Source organism: Notolabrus celidotus, chromosome 4, assembly GCF_009762535.1.
Source record: "Notolabrus celidotus isolate fNotCel1 chromosome 4, fNotCel1.pri, whole genome shotgun sequence".
NCBI classification, from domain to species: domain Eukaryota; kingdom Metazoa; phylum Chordata; class Actinopteri; order Labriformes; family Labridae; genus Notolabrus; species Notolabrus celidotus.
In genome coordinates, this window is record NC_048275.1 from 28,848,741 (window position 1) to 28,867,810 (window position 19,070).

A 19,070-nucleotide genomic window follows, 5' to 3' on the forward strand; every position below is an offset into this window, starting at 1 on the left:
CATGCAAGGATACACGGCAGCACTTACAGCCAATAGGACTGCTGCAGGCTGGAGCAATCTGATGGACCAATACCAAAACTTGTTTACCTATTATTCATTTAGACCCCACAAATGTAATAATACAGGTATTGCCCTGCAGTCACTTGATTAGAAGTCCATCTGATAACATTTTATAGCACATACTCACTTTCTTCTCAAGACTCAACATCTGCAAGTCTTTCAGACAGAGAGCTACGATCAGCTAACAAACTCTTCTAGTAGTGAATTAAAACATCTGAGCTCAGAACCGTACCTGGAACTTTCCATGCAAGTGATTTTCAGTGACACTGTCGTACTGGCAGGATCCTCCATTCAGGCAGTTGCAGACTCTCAGGATGGGAGTGAACAGGGAGCTGCTGAGATCATCACTGACTCTCAGGGTCAGCTGGACGGGCTGTGTGCTGAGGGGCATCCATGACAGGAGGCCATCACCTACAGACCAAAGTTTAAGGACCAAAGTACAGGAGTTTATCTTGAGGGTCACACCTGACATGTAGTGAGATTTGACCTTATGACTTTGGAAGATAAACAATATTTGTAATTTCTTCTTTGTACTGTGTAAGAATAATGAATGATACTCAAACAGCAATAATTACCAAACCAACATTTGGACTCCACTATGATAACATCACTGCTTCCATCAGCAGAAATTAAAACAAAATTAACCACATCTGCATGCTAGTGCAAGTTACGGATACATAATTTTTGACCACTTGGAATGCATAAGAAATGATCAACCAGACCTTTAAACAAAGACTTCAAAAGTTGTTTTATTCTCCTCTTGAGGTTGGACCTGACAAAGCTTGCATTTTTACTTTTGACAAATTCAAATCATGTTGTTGTTAATTTGGCCAACTTAGAACCTGTTAATTGCAAGTAAATCAAAGGAAACTGCTTTCTTATTTTTGGTTCATATCACTGATGTAGGCCTGAGTGAAGTCTCTGTGTAGCTTACTATTTACGGTGAAACTGAGACTCACCAGAAAGAGATGAACAGGAGCTCTTACATGGAAAGTAATTCACCAAGACATGACAAAATGTTCATTTTGCAGACATATCTGAAGAGTTTAGCTTCACTTTTGATCCGAACACATGGCTGCTCTCCAGTTGGTGGTTGTTTTGTAAACTCAGTTCATGAAAAAGGTCATGTATGGCTAACCACTGGCTATATCAGAATGTCAAAATAGGTAGCCATCTTTTCCAGAAGCTTATACAGACTGTTTCCTTGTTTACCAAAACCTGCAGAAATGCAAGTGGACGATATTATTAAACCAGGTAAGAATGGAAAAAAGAACTCTTCCAGTACTAAAATCTGGTACATCATCTGTGACACAGAAAAAAAGAGGACATTTGAGAGAGCAAAAAACTCACCGCTGCCTATGGAAGCCCGTGGAGGTCGGGGGTAGAGCAGCGAGTAAGTGATGGGGTCTCCATTTGGGTCCTGTGCCTCAATCTGGATGTTGACAGTAGAGTTGATTTTACAGTGGATCACTGTGGGCTCTGTCACTATGGGAGGCATGTTACCTAAGGAAAACACAGTCAGATGACATTAGATTGGCACAGTTTAGTGATGGAAACAAAAACATCTTCCCATTATAGTGTAGACATCCTACCATAGAGCAGAGCGAGGTTCTGAAACTGCCTCTTGGCGTCCAGAGTCTGCAGACCAAGGGCAGACCTGCCGGAGGCCAGGGTGTCGTGAACACACTGCAGGGTGCCTCTACAGGTTCTCCTCAGCTCCTCCACCCGAGCAGGACTGACGCTGCCTATCAGCTGCTCAAAGGAGGACGACTTCAGGGGAGACAGGGGAGGAGGAGAAAACAACAGGCTCTCTGGGACTGGAACTGCCCCTAAACATACAGACATGGTTTACAGGGTTAGGTAGAGAGTACACAACAAAAGATTTACCAGTGAACATCTTTTCAAGTGATATTTTTAAACTATGGTGTTTTAAAGACTGAAGCTAAGAAAACATTTAAATGTGTTTTATTACCCGGCTTTTTTACTGATCTTTCGGCTGTGTAAGATGCTTGATTCTGATTGGTCTAAACCCCTTGAAAACCCCTTGACAACAGTTATTAACTTTCACTAAAGCGGGCCACATTCTACTTGTCGATGCCTTAGACTGTAAGGTGAGGTAAAACCGTTAGCTAGGATGGACAAGATCTCTCCGTCAGGGTCTTGTCTCACCCTGTCAGGATTCTGTTTCCCATTAGTACCTTCTAACGATACATTATCGCTTACATAAGCTTCCCTAACTGTAACTTAAACAGCAGTTCATGAAGCTGATGTTTGTTTTAATCTGCATATTAGAGCGAAAGAAGAGCTCAGCCTGATTGCAACCGTGGCTTATTATTATATCATCAATTTATGAAACTAGATTTTTTTCTCCTCATAACTTTACTGCTGACAAAGCTGCAACCAATGAAGACTTCCTTGATAAATTCCCACACTGACTATCAGAATGTTACACTCCAACATATATACTAAACAGTGCTAAAATATATCCACATTGTTATGGTCTAATTCATGTCCAACAACAAACATTTACTCAGATGAGGAGGGTCTATCTAGATATCAATGTGAAAGTTTATATAGATCATTTAAGGGTCTTTCCCTGAACCTAAACAAACAGTGACAGGTTGGTTTTAAACATAAATGCTCCCAGTTTCTGTGACGTCATGGAGCAGCAACAGGAGTTTGATCCACCTGATGTCAGACATTGATCTTCCAATGAAAACACACGGAGAGGGTACATGATTTGTAGCTGAAGGTCGCTATAAGGAAGCAGCAGCAAAGCAGGGTCAGGAGAGTTGGGAGTGTTTTTGATCCTACATAACATCAGCTTTGTAATTTTGACATATTAATATTTCGATATTGTCCATAAGAGCTATGTTAGTTGAACTGTTCTTTATTATTGTTTTAAGTGTTTATATATAATTCTGCACTCACAGGACAACCCGAAGTCATGCAGTCTCTCCTCAGAGGGGGGGTTGAGATCGGCTGATGGGAGAAGCTTGCCGTCGGACATGAGGAAGTCGTCGGAACGGTTGGAGCTCCAAAGACCCATCAGACCCACGGTGCGGTTGTAGAAGGTCTGAGGAACCTCCACCATGGCCGCCAGCTGATTGTACTTGACCAGCTTCCACACCAGCACATGGAGACCACCAGCATAAACGGCTGCACAACGAGACACTGACACACAGCGCACAGCAAAGTCCTTCTCCCCCATGTGCACCACACCTGAGAAACGACAGGTAATATCAACAACAGGGCATCATTTTATACCTGTTGCTGGGGTTAAATAAAAGGGAGGGATAATTAAAGTCCTTTTAAAACTTTTTTTACAGACTTTTGGGTCTAAATAATCATTTTGGTACAAATATGTATGGAATTCTATGACATAGTGAATCAGCCTGTGGCAGTACAACAGGCTGTAATGGCTTAAACTAAAAGTTATTATTTTTGACACTGATTTACTCAAAATTTCCCCTTTTTTTAATGTTTTTCCGCTTTAAAAGCAAATTGTCCCTTTTTTGTCAAGTCAGAATTGAACTTTCCCTTCTCCTACTTTTTTGTGTCTGAAGAAAAATGTCCCTTTTTAAAAATAATTTTCCCTTTGTAAGCAAATTTTGACTTTTTCCATGTTTTTTCCACAGACTCCATTGACAAAAAAACAACAACTTTACTTTGCAGGTTAAATGAGCTCATGGTCATCTGCTGTTTTTATTTGTTTATTTTTTGTTTATTCATGCTAGATCTGACATCATTTAAACAACATTACGTTTCAAGTCACATTACCCCTCCCAAAATAGCAAACTGAGCAGTGAACTATTGCTGTGTTCTGTGAAATTTAGGTGGAGAGAAATACAAGGTGGCTTTAAAGGGTACAATTTAGTAGTATTTTAAGCATTATACTGAACTACCTCTACAGGGATCTTTTCTCTTCTGTAGTCAGATACATGGAAAAACAGTTGGCCTGTCAGTTGTTGCATGTACTTGTATTTCTAATATATATTCAGATATTCTTCATGATTGTTTTATTTTTGAAGATATACACTGAAATTTACTTTCTAGCCATTCAACCCCCAAAATATTTTAAACTGGTCTCCAGGTCTTAAATGATCATTGACTGTTATGTGGCATTTTGCAAATAAAATAGAATTTAGAACAGTGGCATAAAATTTGATTTCTAGCACAATAAACAAAATCGTTTTTGAAGTGTATGTGAAATGTGTGTGGCGATCCGTACCGACTGTGACCGGGACCTCAACATCGTCCACAAACAGCTGCAGCCCCTCTCCTACTGCCGCACATCTCCATTCAATCTGAAAATCGTGCATAAATATTAAAGAAGGAACATTTCATACTGGACATAATACTGAAACAGTTCAATTATCAATGACAGATTACTGGTAGGTGTTGAAGTTTATATTCATGAATCAACTCTCTACAAGCCTTTCTTAGAGGCATATGTCATGTGCGCCCTGAGTAATGCAAGAGGCAATTAGCTTAGCTTAGCATAAAGATAGGAAGCCTGAAAACAGCTAAGCTGAATTTCCCTGAAGCCACTGACAACAAAATATCAAACCTTTAAAGCTCATTTATTACCACATTTTTGCTCATAACACAAATTGTGGCTTATGACACAATGGTTGCTTGCAGTAACTCTTGTGCAGCGTCTTCAGTGTAGACTCTATAAGAAGCAGTTTTAGCCATTCTGATGTCAGCAATTATCTGTGGGCTGCTGATATGAAGTTTTGAGTATAGTTATTAAGCTGTAGCTCTTTTTTTCAACCAGAAATGGCCGTATTTGGACGAGAGGGTTAAACCACAGAGAAGGAAGAGAGTAGTTTGTGTAAACATTAGCTTGGTTGGCAGGATTTGTTTGGTAGCTGTGGTTTTCCCAGCTTTTTGCTAGCTAAAAACAGGCTTTAAAGGTTCTTCCTAAGAACATGAGCAGTGAACTCTCGGGGGTCAGCAGTGACCTCTGAGCGTCACATTTTTAAGCTAACACTTGCTGCTTCTATTTGACTCAGAATAGGACTTTTTTGTAGCAAGAGGCTAAGTACTCTTCTTTAATACAGTCCATGGAAGGCTACAGTTAATAAACAATAACATTTGTTTTACCATCTGTGTTTGTAGTGCAAAAACAATGTCTCACTTTAGTTAGAGGTGTTGCTGGGGTCCTTCTGTTTCTGTTTATTGTAAATTGTGCTAAGTTAGGCTAATCCCCTCACATAGACAGATCAGTACTTTACACTGCTAAATGAGAGAAGCATTCATCTCCTACTTATTTAAAATCTAATACTCCTTTAATAAGACACACAAATACACACACACAGTCACATCCTGACCTTGCCAATGCCCTGGTGGAAGGCAGCCATGCGCACCACCGCTGGGACCTCCATGATCCCCTTAGTGTCTGTGTGCAGCCTGTCCGTCTGTCCTTGCAGGGTGAAGATATTAGAGCCGGTGGTGGAGGACAGACGCAGGATCACAAACTCTCCCAGGGCCTTGAAGGAATACTCTGTCCCATCGAAGGTGATGAAGTGGAGGCTGCCAAACACCATCCCTGCAGGGGAACACACACATGGGAGAGGTTTTCTGATCAATCTATTCCATTAAGCATAAAGACACATGATTGATTGAGAAAGGACTGAAAAGCAGAAATTCACACAGAGAGCACTTAACTACAAAGCTACACCCAGTGATATAAGCCGGTAAATTGTCTACACCATCATGTGAGATTGACTGTGGCCACCTGGTGTAGGGTGCACACAATAAAGGGGTCAGGGGGCTTCTGCCTGACATTTTGAGCACCAAAAACTTTATTTCAGCATCTTTGTGAATTGTTATGCGAACATTTTTAACATCTCTGAAACACCACAATCTCCTAGTTTGGATATTGTGTATATTGTATATATGTTTCAGTATTGCAGCTGTATAGCTGTATAAAACTATGTAGAGTGAGTTTCCAGTATAGTATACATTACTGACATTATGTATGGGATAATGTATAGTTAGCAGAATGTACTGCAATATAGAATCCCAACAGGTCCCCGACTTGAAGGGATTTTTTCACATTACCACCCGCTCATTTCCTATTATCTCTCATATTTCCCCAAAGATACAAAAAAGTTGACTCTAAGTTGATTTCAAGATAATCTCATTTATTTTAATGGGATTTATTTGTGCAGCTGAAAAAATAGTCCCTCTGTTTTGAAGGTTGGTACATCTATGGCAACAGTATTTCTATCAGCCCACTCAAGTGTCAAATTTACATTAAAGTCTAAATATTAGCCTGCTTTACTGTGATAAGTCACATTAACCTTAAAATTTGAATTTCAGGGTCAAGTCTTAACAGATACAGAAAACAACAGCAGCAGTTGTATGAGATCAACTTCCCTGTAGCTCTGCCAAAGCTCATACCATATTACAGTCTGTGTTTGCTTCGTGTCTGTTTTCTTCAGTTTGTTCGACGTCTCTTTCACTCAGCTCCTTATGTGTTTTAATATTTCTCATTAGTTCCTGCACTGTTTCCCTCCTCTCGTCTTCTTTTCTCTGCTGGTGTTTAGTCAGCCATTAACCACAGATCTAAAGTTTTGTGCTCTCCAAATAAATTGAGAATGATGTTTTAAAAGTCCACCAATACCATCAGAAACTGACATTTTTGCCACATCATCAACAGGCAGAGGAGAAATCATAAACTTTATAGATGTGTTGGACTCCTTTCTGTGGAGTGGCTTGAAATGACGTGTGTGATTTGGTTGTCGCTGTAGTTGTTCTTGATATTCAGATTTAAGTACTTTTGTTGTGGGGTTTTGACCAATCAGAAATCATGTAGCTATTGATGCATATTTTACAATTATACAAATTAGCGTGACACATCCTGTAGGGCAGTGTCCATGTCATGTAATTTTTTAATTATAATGAATTCATGTAATAAGTTGGAGAAAGACATGAGGAGAAAAAGATGCTGCCAAGTTCACTCTGCACAGAAATTAATAAAATCATTGGACAATGCATAACACTGGTCAGAAACTAAAAATCCCACCAGCGTTACTTAAAGATTTGATTCCTGTCAGGTGCTTTCTCTTCCGTTCCTCACCTACACCCTGTGTTGCCTTCATGCTGTGGGTGCAGCCATTGGGGTTGGACCAGCTGTAACCTTGGCAACGGTCCTGAGGCCTCTTGTTCAGGTAAAGGTGGCACAGAGGAGACTCCATGCAGCACCACTGGAAAGGCAGGAGATCTTCATCTGCACAAGAGAGTCAGATTAGCCAGGATGAGTTTGATATTGTGAGGAAATTAACCTCAAATTAAATATTCCTAATAACTACTGGATCGGTTTGAGACCACCAGGAGTTATCATTCATTCTTTATATGCATGGAAAGTAAAACCATCAGTATTTACCGATGTGTTTCTGGATGCTGTGCCCAGAGAAGTAGCGTTCACTGAACCCGGCCAGCAGCGGTCCGTCTGGTTCGTACACACACCTTTTCCCCGATCCTTGTCTGTTGGACAGAATAGACCGGAAGACGTGTCCTCCTGTGCCCCCCCACCGCTGAACCCTCAGAGTCTTGACCCTTGACCCCTGATCTGCTGTGTCTTGCAGGAAGGAGAGGTCCTCCAGAGCCTGTGTGCGGGTGCAGGGACACGGAAACAGCTGCTCTGTCCACTCAGCAGGGTGGGGCTCCTTCATGGCCCACACTTGGCATCTGATTCGAGGATCCACGTCTGACCCCACCCGCCCTGTCAGATCATATACCTGCTGACCCAATTTTCCCATGATGCCTTTCACCTGCTGGGGCCTGTAGCTGCCCCCAGGCCCAAAGAGGTTTCCAGGGGGTATAGTGGGCTCCTTGAAGGAGAATTTTCCGTCTGTGTAGCCAATAAGCGCGTCATGGTATTTCCTTTGGCCGGGACCCCAGAGCATCTCCCCGTATCTCAGGAGGGCGAAGGAGCGTGCTCCGTCTGTGGTCAGGATACACTGAAATGTGTTTGTCTGAAACCACAAGAAAGACCATTTTAATGCACTTATGTCCTGTTTACTCTTTATTCTTTATATGAAAAATAATGTTGCTTAAATCAAGGCTCCTATGACGAACTTTAGGATTATGCTGATGTTGGCGCCCCCCTGTGGATAAGACTTATCTCGTATCTCTCGCTGTTTTGGCCTGTACATATGCAAGTTGTGTTCTTCCCTTAACAATGTTATCTTCTCCTGCTTTCTTTTAACTGTCAAATGCATCACTAATCATTCATCTTTTCTATCTAATGTAACAAAAGGCTCATTTTGCTGGCTGCTGTACATCTTCTTATCTGGCATCTCTCCTGCAGCAGCAGTTTCAGGTATTAATGGTTACAATATAGAAAAAAAATGTTGCTGATAGTGTTGTTTGCTTCTGTAGGTAGAGAACATCGTTCTACAGAACATTTTTTGCTCAAACAGCTCTCTCTGCAAAAGGAGCAAAATCCTGGAACTCTCTGATCACGTCAAACTCATTACAAACTTCCCCATGTATGTGAGTCATCGGATCCTGGTTAATTCAGCAACAAACCTGCACTCATGTCTGATTTTTTTTGCATGTTTTGTCATTGCCAAATGTGTGTTTTATTGTATCTTGCTGTACTTATCATACATTTTCTTTTTTATTTTAACTTACTGTATTATTATTTTATTCTCTCAAAAACCAAATGGCTGTTCTTAGGTTGTCTATGTATACTTTTTTCTGTCCCTAGCAAAAAAATAAAAATAAACATAAATAAATAGATCATAAAAAACATCAGTATTACAACCGGACTGTTTCATAACCAGATCAAAACTCCTCACAGGAGCTTTAAGGAAGCCAGACAACATGACTTAACATTAGCATCAATCATAACTTATTAACAATATGCTAAACTGACACAAGTACCCAACATTTCAAGAAGCAAAAAGATATATCTGCATACATGACCACATCTGATATTTATTTAAATCACAGGATTCTTTTTTTTTTTTTTTTTGCACGACCGCACAGCTTAAACCATTAAAGAGCAACTAAACATCACATACAAAGCAAACATGGTATTTTGCACAACACATTCAGTCAGCAGGTGGCAGCAGATGGCTCTAAACTCTGCATTTAAGTCCTGTATGTAAAACAGCCTCAAGGTGGCATCAGAGTAACACAAAAGGAAATGAGTGTCTGCCTCTTCACTTTGCACATAACAGCAGATGAAGTAGAACAAGCCTGGATGCAAACAGGAACTCTCTCTTCCCCATCTCACCTTTCAATGAGACCAGTTATCAGAGAATTAAATGATAACAATCTCTTTGTATTTTAAGATGTTTTTCATCTGTGCTTGTTTTGTCAAAATTCAACAAAAGAAAATATGTGACTAACAGATTACAAAATGCATGATTCACATCAAAGGACACAAATGTGCATATTCAGGTCATTGTTTTGACTTGTATTAATCACACCACTTAAACAAAGTCACTTCTCTTGGTCATGAACGTGATGTGTAATATTTCAGTACATTTTGCAAACACACAAAACTAGAATCTGTATTTACCGATCTTTACCAGAAATATGGGATAAAGCTTAGTGGTAAAGTTTCTACAGTTAAGGATTTACGTATAATGAACATTAACCGTACCTCTGAGAAGTTGACCTTCTGATACAAGACGGGCATCACATGGTCCCAGGTGATCTTGAGGATCCAGGCAGGGCTGAAAGCAGGCTTGTTTCTCCGCTCCTCAAACTTTGTTACCTCATCTGCTGTACGATTGAAAACTATCTGGGAGTAGACATCAGACCGATCATCCTCATGGTACTCCTGAAGAAAAAAGATATAGGAAATTACAGCTCTGCAACTCAAACAAAAGATAGTTCTATGACTTTTTCTTTGATTTTACTGAACCTTATCAAAAGAATAAATGACTGTAGCCTCAATCTGAGTCTGAACGCATCATCTCACCTGGTAGAGCAGCTTCCCGTCCCCGCGTGTGAGGTCAGCATCATCCCAAAACACAGCCAAAAGAGACACATTCATGTTGTTTGGGAAACCACCAGCTGACGGAGCGGGAAGAAGGTACTGCTCGTTCTCAGTAATGGATTGGAACTGGATGAGACCGTTATCAGAAAACTGTGAAAGAAAGGGAAAGTATATCACCAAGTGGGTTTTGATCTTGTTATGAGCCATTGAAATTGTTAGTACCTCCATCAAATACTATAGTCATGTTTTTGCACTAAGCAATAATGTTACTTCTGTAATAACGGTTGAGATTTACAATCTATATAGAGAGAGATTTTAAGGTCATAAAGAGGCACCACTGTTTATTTTTGTGTGTTGACTAACTTCAATCTTCTCACAGGGATGATAATGTTTTTTTAGCTAGGATGTAGCTGAGTGTTGGCATTAGCTGTTGTCTAATACTAACTAACAGGTTATCAAATATGTTGTTTGATCTTGGAAAATGGACCAGTTCTGGTTTTAACTATCAATTGTCCTTGTAGTTGTTGACCAACCAACATAACCCTTCAACGGAAGTGTTTGAGCTTCCATATTTGTAATGGCGTCTTAGAAAATTTCCTGCTGTGTGAATATGGTCAGTGAGCCAAGGTGACCCAGGAGTATACAATCTCTGCTGGGATGGGTACGGGATGCGTAACTAAACTGAGAAACTCACATAAACTCTCTCATACAGTTTCCCCAAAAAGGGGAAACCCATTGGTGGATTGATGTATGGTGAATTTCCGTCTTCTACGTCAATCTTTACTCCTTTATCACCAACCTCTGCTCCAAATGGGTACAGGATGCTCTCTGTTAGGAGGGAAGCAAAGACAGATGATCATTTTTAAATCTAAGATAGTTGTTGTCATCATCGCCAAATGGTTGACCAAGTTCAATTGCTGCAAAAGCTGTCACATTTCATTTTACATTCAAAATGTTGTTTGGATGTTGAAGAATTCCAATACTGTACCCTGGTCCAGCAGGAGTCTCTCTAAACTCTTCTCTGCCCTGTAGCTAGGCTATCCCAGTCTTTTTAGCATACATGCAATGCTGAAGACTAGCTAGCTGTGTCGCACACTGTGTTAAACACTAAAAACTCCAAACCACCTTAGAGGTCATGTGAGGTCTCATTTATAGTTTTAAACTTCAGCTGGAAAAAATTTGGATAATAGTCTACAGAACTATTTATAATGCAGCTGTCGTTAGCTTGCTATTTGGTGAAGTTAAGCTGCCATGTTGTCATTGTAATTAGCATGATGCGCTTTTTTGGGGGGAAAAGCTTAATACAGCAACATCGACAAAGGGCAGAAGAACTAAGCCTGTAAGTATGATTATCAAGTAAAGTCATAACCATAGACATAGCTAACCGTTCTGAATCATCATTCTGCACAGTGTGTTGTTTTTGGGACAGGAACAGCTGTAAGTCCCTGGCAGGTTGGTGCACGATGTTTGCCCAGGGCATATATTGGGTGATGCACACTCATCCTGGTCAACACATCCTTCTTTTCCATGACCATTGTCTTTGGTAGCACTCCAGCCTTGCATGCAGGAGCATTCGAAACCTCCTGCATTGTTGTAGCAAGCAGCAGCTGAGTGGCACTGCATGTTATCCTGTTGGCACTCATCTATATCTACACACAACGGCCCAATACTCACATAGCCAGGCATACAGACACATACAAATGACCCTGGGGTGTTGTGGCAGCGTGCAAGGTGGTGACATGGTTTAGTCAGGGCCACACACTCATCTACATCTTTGCACCAGGAACCATTTCCAGCAAAACCCAGTGGGCAATGACATGAAAAGGAGCCAGGAGTGTTCCAGCATCGCGCCAAGGGGTGGCATGGTGAATCCCCACATTCATTGGTGTCCACACATGCGTCTTCTTCCTCTTGATACCCCAGCAGACAGGCGCAGTTGAATGTGCCTGGCAGGTTGGTGCACACCTGGTCAAAGCGGCAGGTGCTGTTGTCATTGCATTCGTCTATATCCTCACAGCCCTGGCTAACAGGCTTGTACCCAGGTAAACACAGACAGAAGAAGGACCCTGCTGTGTTGTTACATGATGAGTGCTCAGGGCAAGTGGTGCCATCTGGGTCGTGACACTCATCCACATCCTGACACGTTGTACCATTCTGTACATACCCCTCATTACAGGGACATTCGTAGGACCCTTGGATGTTGATGCAAGTTGAATTGGGCTGACACAAAGAAGAGTTAAGGGAGTCAGAGCATTCATCTACATCCATGCACTCTGTCCTGTTACTCCAGAATCCTTGGTTGCATTCGCAGTAATATGAGCCCAAAGCATTTATGCATGTGCCATTGGTGCACAGATCCCCAAACCCCATGTTACTGCATTCATCAACATCTGCACACATGTCATCAATACTGGAAAACCCAGCATCACAAACACACTGGTAGCTTCCATTCGTGTTGATGCAAGTGCTATGTTCAGGGCAGGTAGAGTTGTGTAGACATTCATTGACATCCTCACAGACAGTGTTGCCTTGGTATCCTTCTAAACACTCACACATGAAAGATCCAGCAGTGTTCAGGCAGTTGGAGAAATTAGGGCACTGGATGATGCCAAGAGAGCACTCATCGACATCCAAACACAGAGAACTGTTGCCTGAGAAGCCTTGATCACAGATACAGTCGTAGCTCCCCTCTGTGTTAGTACATGTGCTGTTGTCAGGGCAGGTGAAGTTACCTGTCGCACATTCATCCAAGTCCTGACAATGTGTCCCATTGTCCTGAAACCCACCCCAGCAGTTACAGAAATAAGAGCCTTTGGTGTTGAAGCAGTGGGAGAAGGCAGGGCAGATTTGCTCTTTTGATTGGTCGCATTCATCCACATCCAGGCATTCTGTGCCGCTGCCTGTGTACCCGTCTTTGCACTGGCAGTAGAAAGAGCCCTGATATGGCTTGCACTTGGCAATGGGGTGGCAGTCTTTACTTGCATTCAGACAAGTTTCTTCACTGACACATGTACCTACTTCGTACTCCAGGTCCAAGATACACGAACACGCAAAGGAGCCAGGAGTGTTAATGCATGTCATGTTCCTGCTGCATGTTGAAGGCAGTTGACATTCATCCACATCAGCACAAACAAAACCATCACCCTGGTATCCAATCTGGCACTGGCAGATGTAGGACCCATTCGTGTTGTGGCACAAAGCCTGGGAGCTGCAGTTGTGCGGCAGGGTGGTGTTCTGCTCGCATTCATTCACATCCTGACAGTCAAAGCCATTGCCCTCCATGCCAGGCGGACAGGCACAGAAGAAAGATCCAAGTGTGTTAGTGCAGCTGGCAGCTGGATGGCATCTTCCATTTTGGACTTGGCACTCATCAATGTCTATAATTTATCCAAAATGGGACAGTGTCAGGCAAAACAAGCCCCAAAGAGTACTACAGGTAAGCTATGTGTCAACTTATTGGGGAAAGGAAGAAAAAGAATAGATGTTTCAAATGAGGAATTGATACCTACCAGAGCAGTTCTTCCCGTCACCTGTGAAGCCACTGAGACAAAAGCAGGAATGGCTGCCAACTGTGTTGACACACTGGGCAAAATCACTGCACTCCTGCTGCCCTGTCTCACACTCGTTCACATCTAGAAAGATTTTGGACAAATAGGTTGGTGAGAAAAGAGAAATGAAGGGATGGTTCATGTTAATATCATCACATCAGTCTTCTCAGAATTAAACATTTCTTTGTTTGGTTTAAGCTAAGTTCTTAAAATTAACTTGTGAGGGGAAAAAAACTGCTTATGCTGGTGGCTGCTTGTAGACAGGAAAATATATCACACTTTTAAAAAAGAACGTTGACTAATAGATCTAATTACAATGATGCCGCAGTAAGCATGTGCGCACAGAATGGCAACAGAAGTACAAAAGAGAACAATAATAGTACAATTGTCAGGCTACACGAGAGGACTAAGCACCAAAGATTTCAATTGCTACCTAAACAAACGGACTTTGATGAACAGTACATGACTTCCACATCTGTTTGAGATCAGTGAGTGGAAAGAAAGCAAGTGGACAGATATTCAGTGGCAAGATGTATTGGTGGAGAAATCAAGTGTGTACACCTAAGAGAAATCAAGTCACTTGATGCTTATGACTACATTATCTTTGCCCATGTTCAGAACATGGCAAATCAGTGGCATCAGTGGCAACCTCCGGTCTCAAAATATGAAGCCCATACGGAAGAGTTATAAAACTGCAATTCATTGAGCATCTGCTTGAGGCTGGCTGCAGAAACACTGGAAACCACATACACACCCATTCAAAAAAGACAATCTTTGCAGCATAAATAAACATGTTTACAGCCTGGTTGAAAAAACGGCTTGGGTCTACGTAGCTAATTTCTCTATTGGCACACACTGTACGGGGGGTGATTTTTTTCAACAGTTCAGAAGATATTAAGATTCCGAGTTTTGCCCAAACAAGGACATGACTGACTTGACTGTCAGGTAGGCTATAGACTGTATAAAATATGGACGTAGTATCCGTGACGTCACCCATCTGTTTCTGAAGAGCTGTTTTGAGACCAATCGGCGGCGGCAGCCATATTGCTTCTGTCGAGCCAGTGTGACGTAAAGAGGCGGAGTTTGAGCCTCCTAGCCAACAGCTACAGCGTTCCCGCAGGCAGCTGTGCCTCTCATTGGAAGACTCGTAATCTCACTATCTTCGAAATTGCTGCATTAGAAAAAAATCCACCCCCCTCACAGTGAGAGCCGATCGAGAAATGAGCTATCCAGACTACACTCGTTTTTTGTACCAGGCTGTAAACATGTTTATTTCTGCTGTAAAGATCGTCTTTTTCCCATTCATGTGTATGTGGTTTCCTGTACTTCCGGGGCCAGCCTCAAGCGGATCCTTCATGAACTGCAGCTTTTAACACTTCCACATTGGACTCATATTTTTAGATCGGAGGTTGCCGCTTGGTGGGAACACATAGCTGTTGGCTAGGAGGCTCAAACCCCACCTCTTTCCCTCACACTAAGCTTGGTTGAGTTCAGCATAACCAATATGGCTCCCACTGATGATTGGCTTCAAAACAGCTCTCAGGAACAGATGGGTGACATCACAGATACTACGTCCATTATTTATACAGTCTATGGGCATTACACATTTTGGGTCGTTGGCTTACTAGTTAGCATAGTTCATCATTTGATGATACAGTTGTTAGATGAGCATTAATTCTGCTTCTGTTAACCGGGATCCTTGAAAATGCTTGAAACCAACTTTTCATTAACTACACACAGTGGTGACAGGTTCAGAATTTTAACTATTCATTTGAATTAAGCAGTTAATATTATTTATTTGCAGCCAAAACCTGATTTTGCTGAGGATAGATACAGTAAACACATTTGCAGATGTTGACTGTTTTGGTTTAAAGAGTTACCTTGTTAACTGCTGGCAACTTTAAGCTGAAAGCATCCCTCGTAAAGCCTTTAGTTTTTCATTAAAGACAATTTTGATGACAATAAAAAATAAAGTTGAATGCAAACCTGAGGACTCCCTCTGTTTTTCAACAGCTGCTGTAATGACAACCACTGACAACTTTATATAAAGTTCGGTTATCTAGGTCACTCTTTAAACCAAAACACCCGTTGCATGGAAATGGTAGAAGTCCTGACTGAATTCTGTGGAAATTGAGTCGAAACTTCTCTAATACTTCTCTGAAACTCCCTCAATGAGCGGATAAATCACCTTTCAGTCAACTTCGAGAACTCAGGACAACCTTTGAAAAGTGTGAGATGTGTGGTTTCCTGTGATCTGCATCAGAGTGTTCGCTCGGTGCATTAAACAACCTCAACATGCATCTGTGTGCACAGAACTGCAAAAGATGACAACACAATGTGCCGTTACACGATCTCTAGATTTGCAGATAGTAGACACATTCTAATCCTTCATGATAGGTTATTGTCCTTATTATTATGCAGTATTCTGTTGATGGAGGGAAGCTCTGTCCTAATGCATGAACTGTTTGAACATATATTTGACCTGAAATGGATCAAAATTCACAAAACTAACATTTTGTTGGTCTTTTCTTCTAAGACTTCTCTCTGTAACCTGTAGAGTTGCCTCCTTCTGGCCTGCTTCTGCATAGTCTTCACTTTTCAAATCAAAGAGCTACTTTTTTGCAGTGATGTGGGCAGTTGTACAATGTTTTAATCTAAACTAACTTTACTGTCCCCTTGATCAAATATCTGAGAGTAACAATAAAGTAACTGTCTTACCAAAGCACTTGTTTCCATTGAGAATGTAGCCTTTTTTGCAGACACAAGAAAATGATCCTGGGATGTTAACGCACTCCGTTTCATTTTCAGGACAAATGTTTTCCCTCTGGCACTCATCTATGTCCGAGCAAGTCAGCCCATCGCCTACGTAACCCAGGTCACACACACACTGGTATCCAGCTGGCGATAGGTGGCACAGGCCATGATTGTGGCAGGCAGGTTCACACAAAGGACTTGGTTCTACACAGGTGTCATTGGAGGCCAGAGTACCATTCAAACATGAGCAGGTAAAAGCACCAGGGGAGTTGATACACTTTGAGAAGGCTGGGCAAATAGTATTCAAAAGGGCACACTCATCCACGTCCTCACAGGAAAAGCCATCACCCTTGAAACCCTGCTGACAGGAGCAAAAGAAGTCCCCTATGAAGTTGGTGCATAGCGCCCGTGGGTGGCATGTACCAGCTGCAGAACACTCATCTATATCTTCGCACTGGCTACCATTTGCTGAAAAGCCTCGCTTACAGGTGCACGTGTGCGACCCGATGGTGTTGAGACACGTTGCATTGACATGACAAGGGCTGTTTTTACACTCGTCCATATCAACACAGTCCATGTTACTGGCAGGGCGAAAGTAGCCAACTCGGCAGGGGCATTCGTATGACCCATCAACGTTCCTGCAGTCTTCGTTCACCCCACATGGATTGTCCAGCTCCTCACACTCATTTATATCCTGGCAAAGAGTCCGGTTTAACAGGATGAAGCCTGACTCACACAGGCAAGAGAAGGAACCTTGGTTGTTGATGCATGAAGCTCTGTTTCTGCAACCCCCATTGTTCACCAGACACTCGTTTACATCATTACATTGGATCACCCCATCTCCAGAATAACCTACCCTACAGGTGCAGTTATAGGAGCCAGGAAGGTTAACACACAGGGCATTAGAGTGACACTGCTTAGCAAGTGAGCACTCATCCATATCCTCGCAGGTGAAGCCGTCTCCCCTGTACCCTGCTGCACACTGACAAGAGAAGGAGCCAGGTGAGTTCGTGCAGGCAGCAAAGGGGCTGCATCGGCCTGCCACACACTCATCCAGGTCTTGGCACTGGGAGTTATTGAAGATGAAGCCAGTTCCACAGTCGCAGTAATATGACCCGCCAGTGTTGACGCAGGTAGTGACAGAAGGGCATATGTTTGGTAATTCACACTCATTGATGTCTTCACACAGTCGGCCATCTCCTACAAACCCCCCCAGACAAGAGCACTCGTAATTCCCCATCCGGTTGATACAAACAGAATTGGAGTCACACTGATTACCTTCACTGCATTCATTTATGTCCGCACATGTCAATCCATTTCCCACAAAACCACTATTGCAGGCACACCGATATGACCCCATGGTGTTTGCACAGTCTGCAAACAGACTACAGATGTTGCTGGCACACTCATCAATGTCCACACAGCTTTGCCCGTTACTTTCAAAGCCACTGCTGCATGTGCAGCGATAGCTGCCAGGCAGATTTTTGCAGCCTCTGTAGCCAAGTGAGGAAGAGCACACCTGAGGAGTCTCTGAGCATTCATCGATGTCGAGACACAAGTAGTTTCCATTGCCTTTATATCCAGTATTGCAGGTACACACGTAGGACCCCGGGTTGTTGGTACAAGTAGCGTTCCAATGGCACGTCCTTTGGTTAGCACATTCGTTAACATCAGTGCACTGGAAGCCGTTGCCCCTGAAGCCGTTTTTACACTTACACTGTCGTCCGCCCTCAGTGTTTGTACAGAGGGCGCCGGCATGGCAGCCGCCATTTTCTTTTTGACACTCATCAATGTCCTGGCAGTTGGTGCCATCTCCAACATATCCATCGATGCAGACACAGCTGTAGCTGCCCAGGGTGTTGTTGCAACGGGCCTTTGGGTGACAGCCATGTAGACCACTGAGACATTCATCGATGTCGCTGCACAGTAGACCATTGCCCTGGTAGCCCATGCGGCAGGCACAGGTGAAGTTGTTGCTGACCTTCAGACACTCTGCCTGAGGGTGGCACTTGCTGCCTGCGGCCTCGCAGTCCTTCAGATCAGCAACTGCAGAAAGAAGGGAGATCCAAAATAAATACTGGATATGATTTTGTGCCAAACATTTTTTTAAAGAATATATTCATAATGCATTGTGTATTGGCTGTCTACTGTCTGTATGATGGCTGGGTAAAACCATAGAGAGATGAGTGTGGTAGTTTATTTGAATCTAAGATACCTGCACAGCAGTATTCCAGCCCTGCAAGTAGACTTGTCAGCCAGAGGAGTGAAAACCTGTGAGGACAAATAAAAAGGAATCATAAGAATCTGCCATCACCTCTCTGAACGACCCTCCTCTCTGCTTTGTAGAAACATGGTGGTTCTACATATTGACTATTGAGACTTTATCTGTATGACAGATTCTGTCTTTGCTAAGGTAAGGAAACAGGATTTTTTGGTTTTTGTGGAACTTTTTTTAACCAAAATCCCAGAGTATAAATCTGAGCAACGTTGAGTGGCTTCATTTGAGAGGATTATGAAGTTTTGGATTACGTGGGGTCTGAAATTTCATCCAGCTCTGTTTCTGATAAAGGAAGTCAAGTCTTGGTTTGACCTGATTTTGAAGTATGTGCTATTTTTCTTACATGTACTTTGTTTGCAACACCTACTTTCACACTACAGGACAAGGATTAGTGTGTACTGTTTGCAGTTTGTGTAACACTGATACATTTATTAACTTATCCTGACTCAACGCCAAAGAAGTT

At 42.3% G+C, this 19,070-nt stretch overlaps 1 protein-coding gene across 1 annotated transcript in view; it reads right to left on the bottom strand.

Annotated features, from left to right (window-relative positions):
- si:ch73-105b23.6 (mucin-like protein) overlaps positions 1-17,611 on the bottom strand; it is a 30,534-nt gene extending 12,923 nt beyond the window's left edge. Inside the window, exons 1-13 of the mRNA XM_034681585.1 lie at positions 16,294-17,611; positions 13,537-13,659; positions 10,722-10,855; positions 10,010-10,177; positions 9,689-9,868; positions 7,457-8,048; positions 7,151-7,300; positions 5,397-5,614; positions 4,292-4,367; positions 2,992-3,282; positions 1,653-1,889; positions 1,411-1,563; positions 293-471 (exon numbers count right to left, since the gene is read on the bottom strand). Coding sequence (XP_034537476.1) covers positions 293-471; positions 1,411-1,563; positions 1,653-1,889; positions 2,992-3,282; positions 4,292-4,367; positions 5,397-5,614; positions 7,151-7,300; positions 7,457-8,048; positions 9,689-9,868; positions 10,010-10,177; positions 10,722-10,855; positions 13,537-13,659; positions 16,294-17,569 — 3,777 coding nt within the window. The 5' untranslated portion in view covers positions 17,570-17,611. The remainder of the gene's footprint in view (positions 1-292; positions 472-1,410; positions 1,564-1,652; positions 1,890-2,991; positions 3,283-4,291; positions 4,368-5,396; positions 5,615-7,150; positions 7,301-7,456; positions 8,049-9,688; positions 9,869-10,009; positions 10,178-10,721; positions 10,856-13,536; positions 13,660-16,293) is intronic.
- Between the last annotated feature and the right edge of the window lie 1,459 nt (positions 17,612-19,070).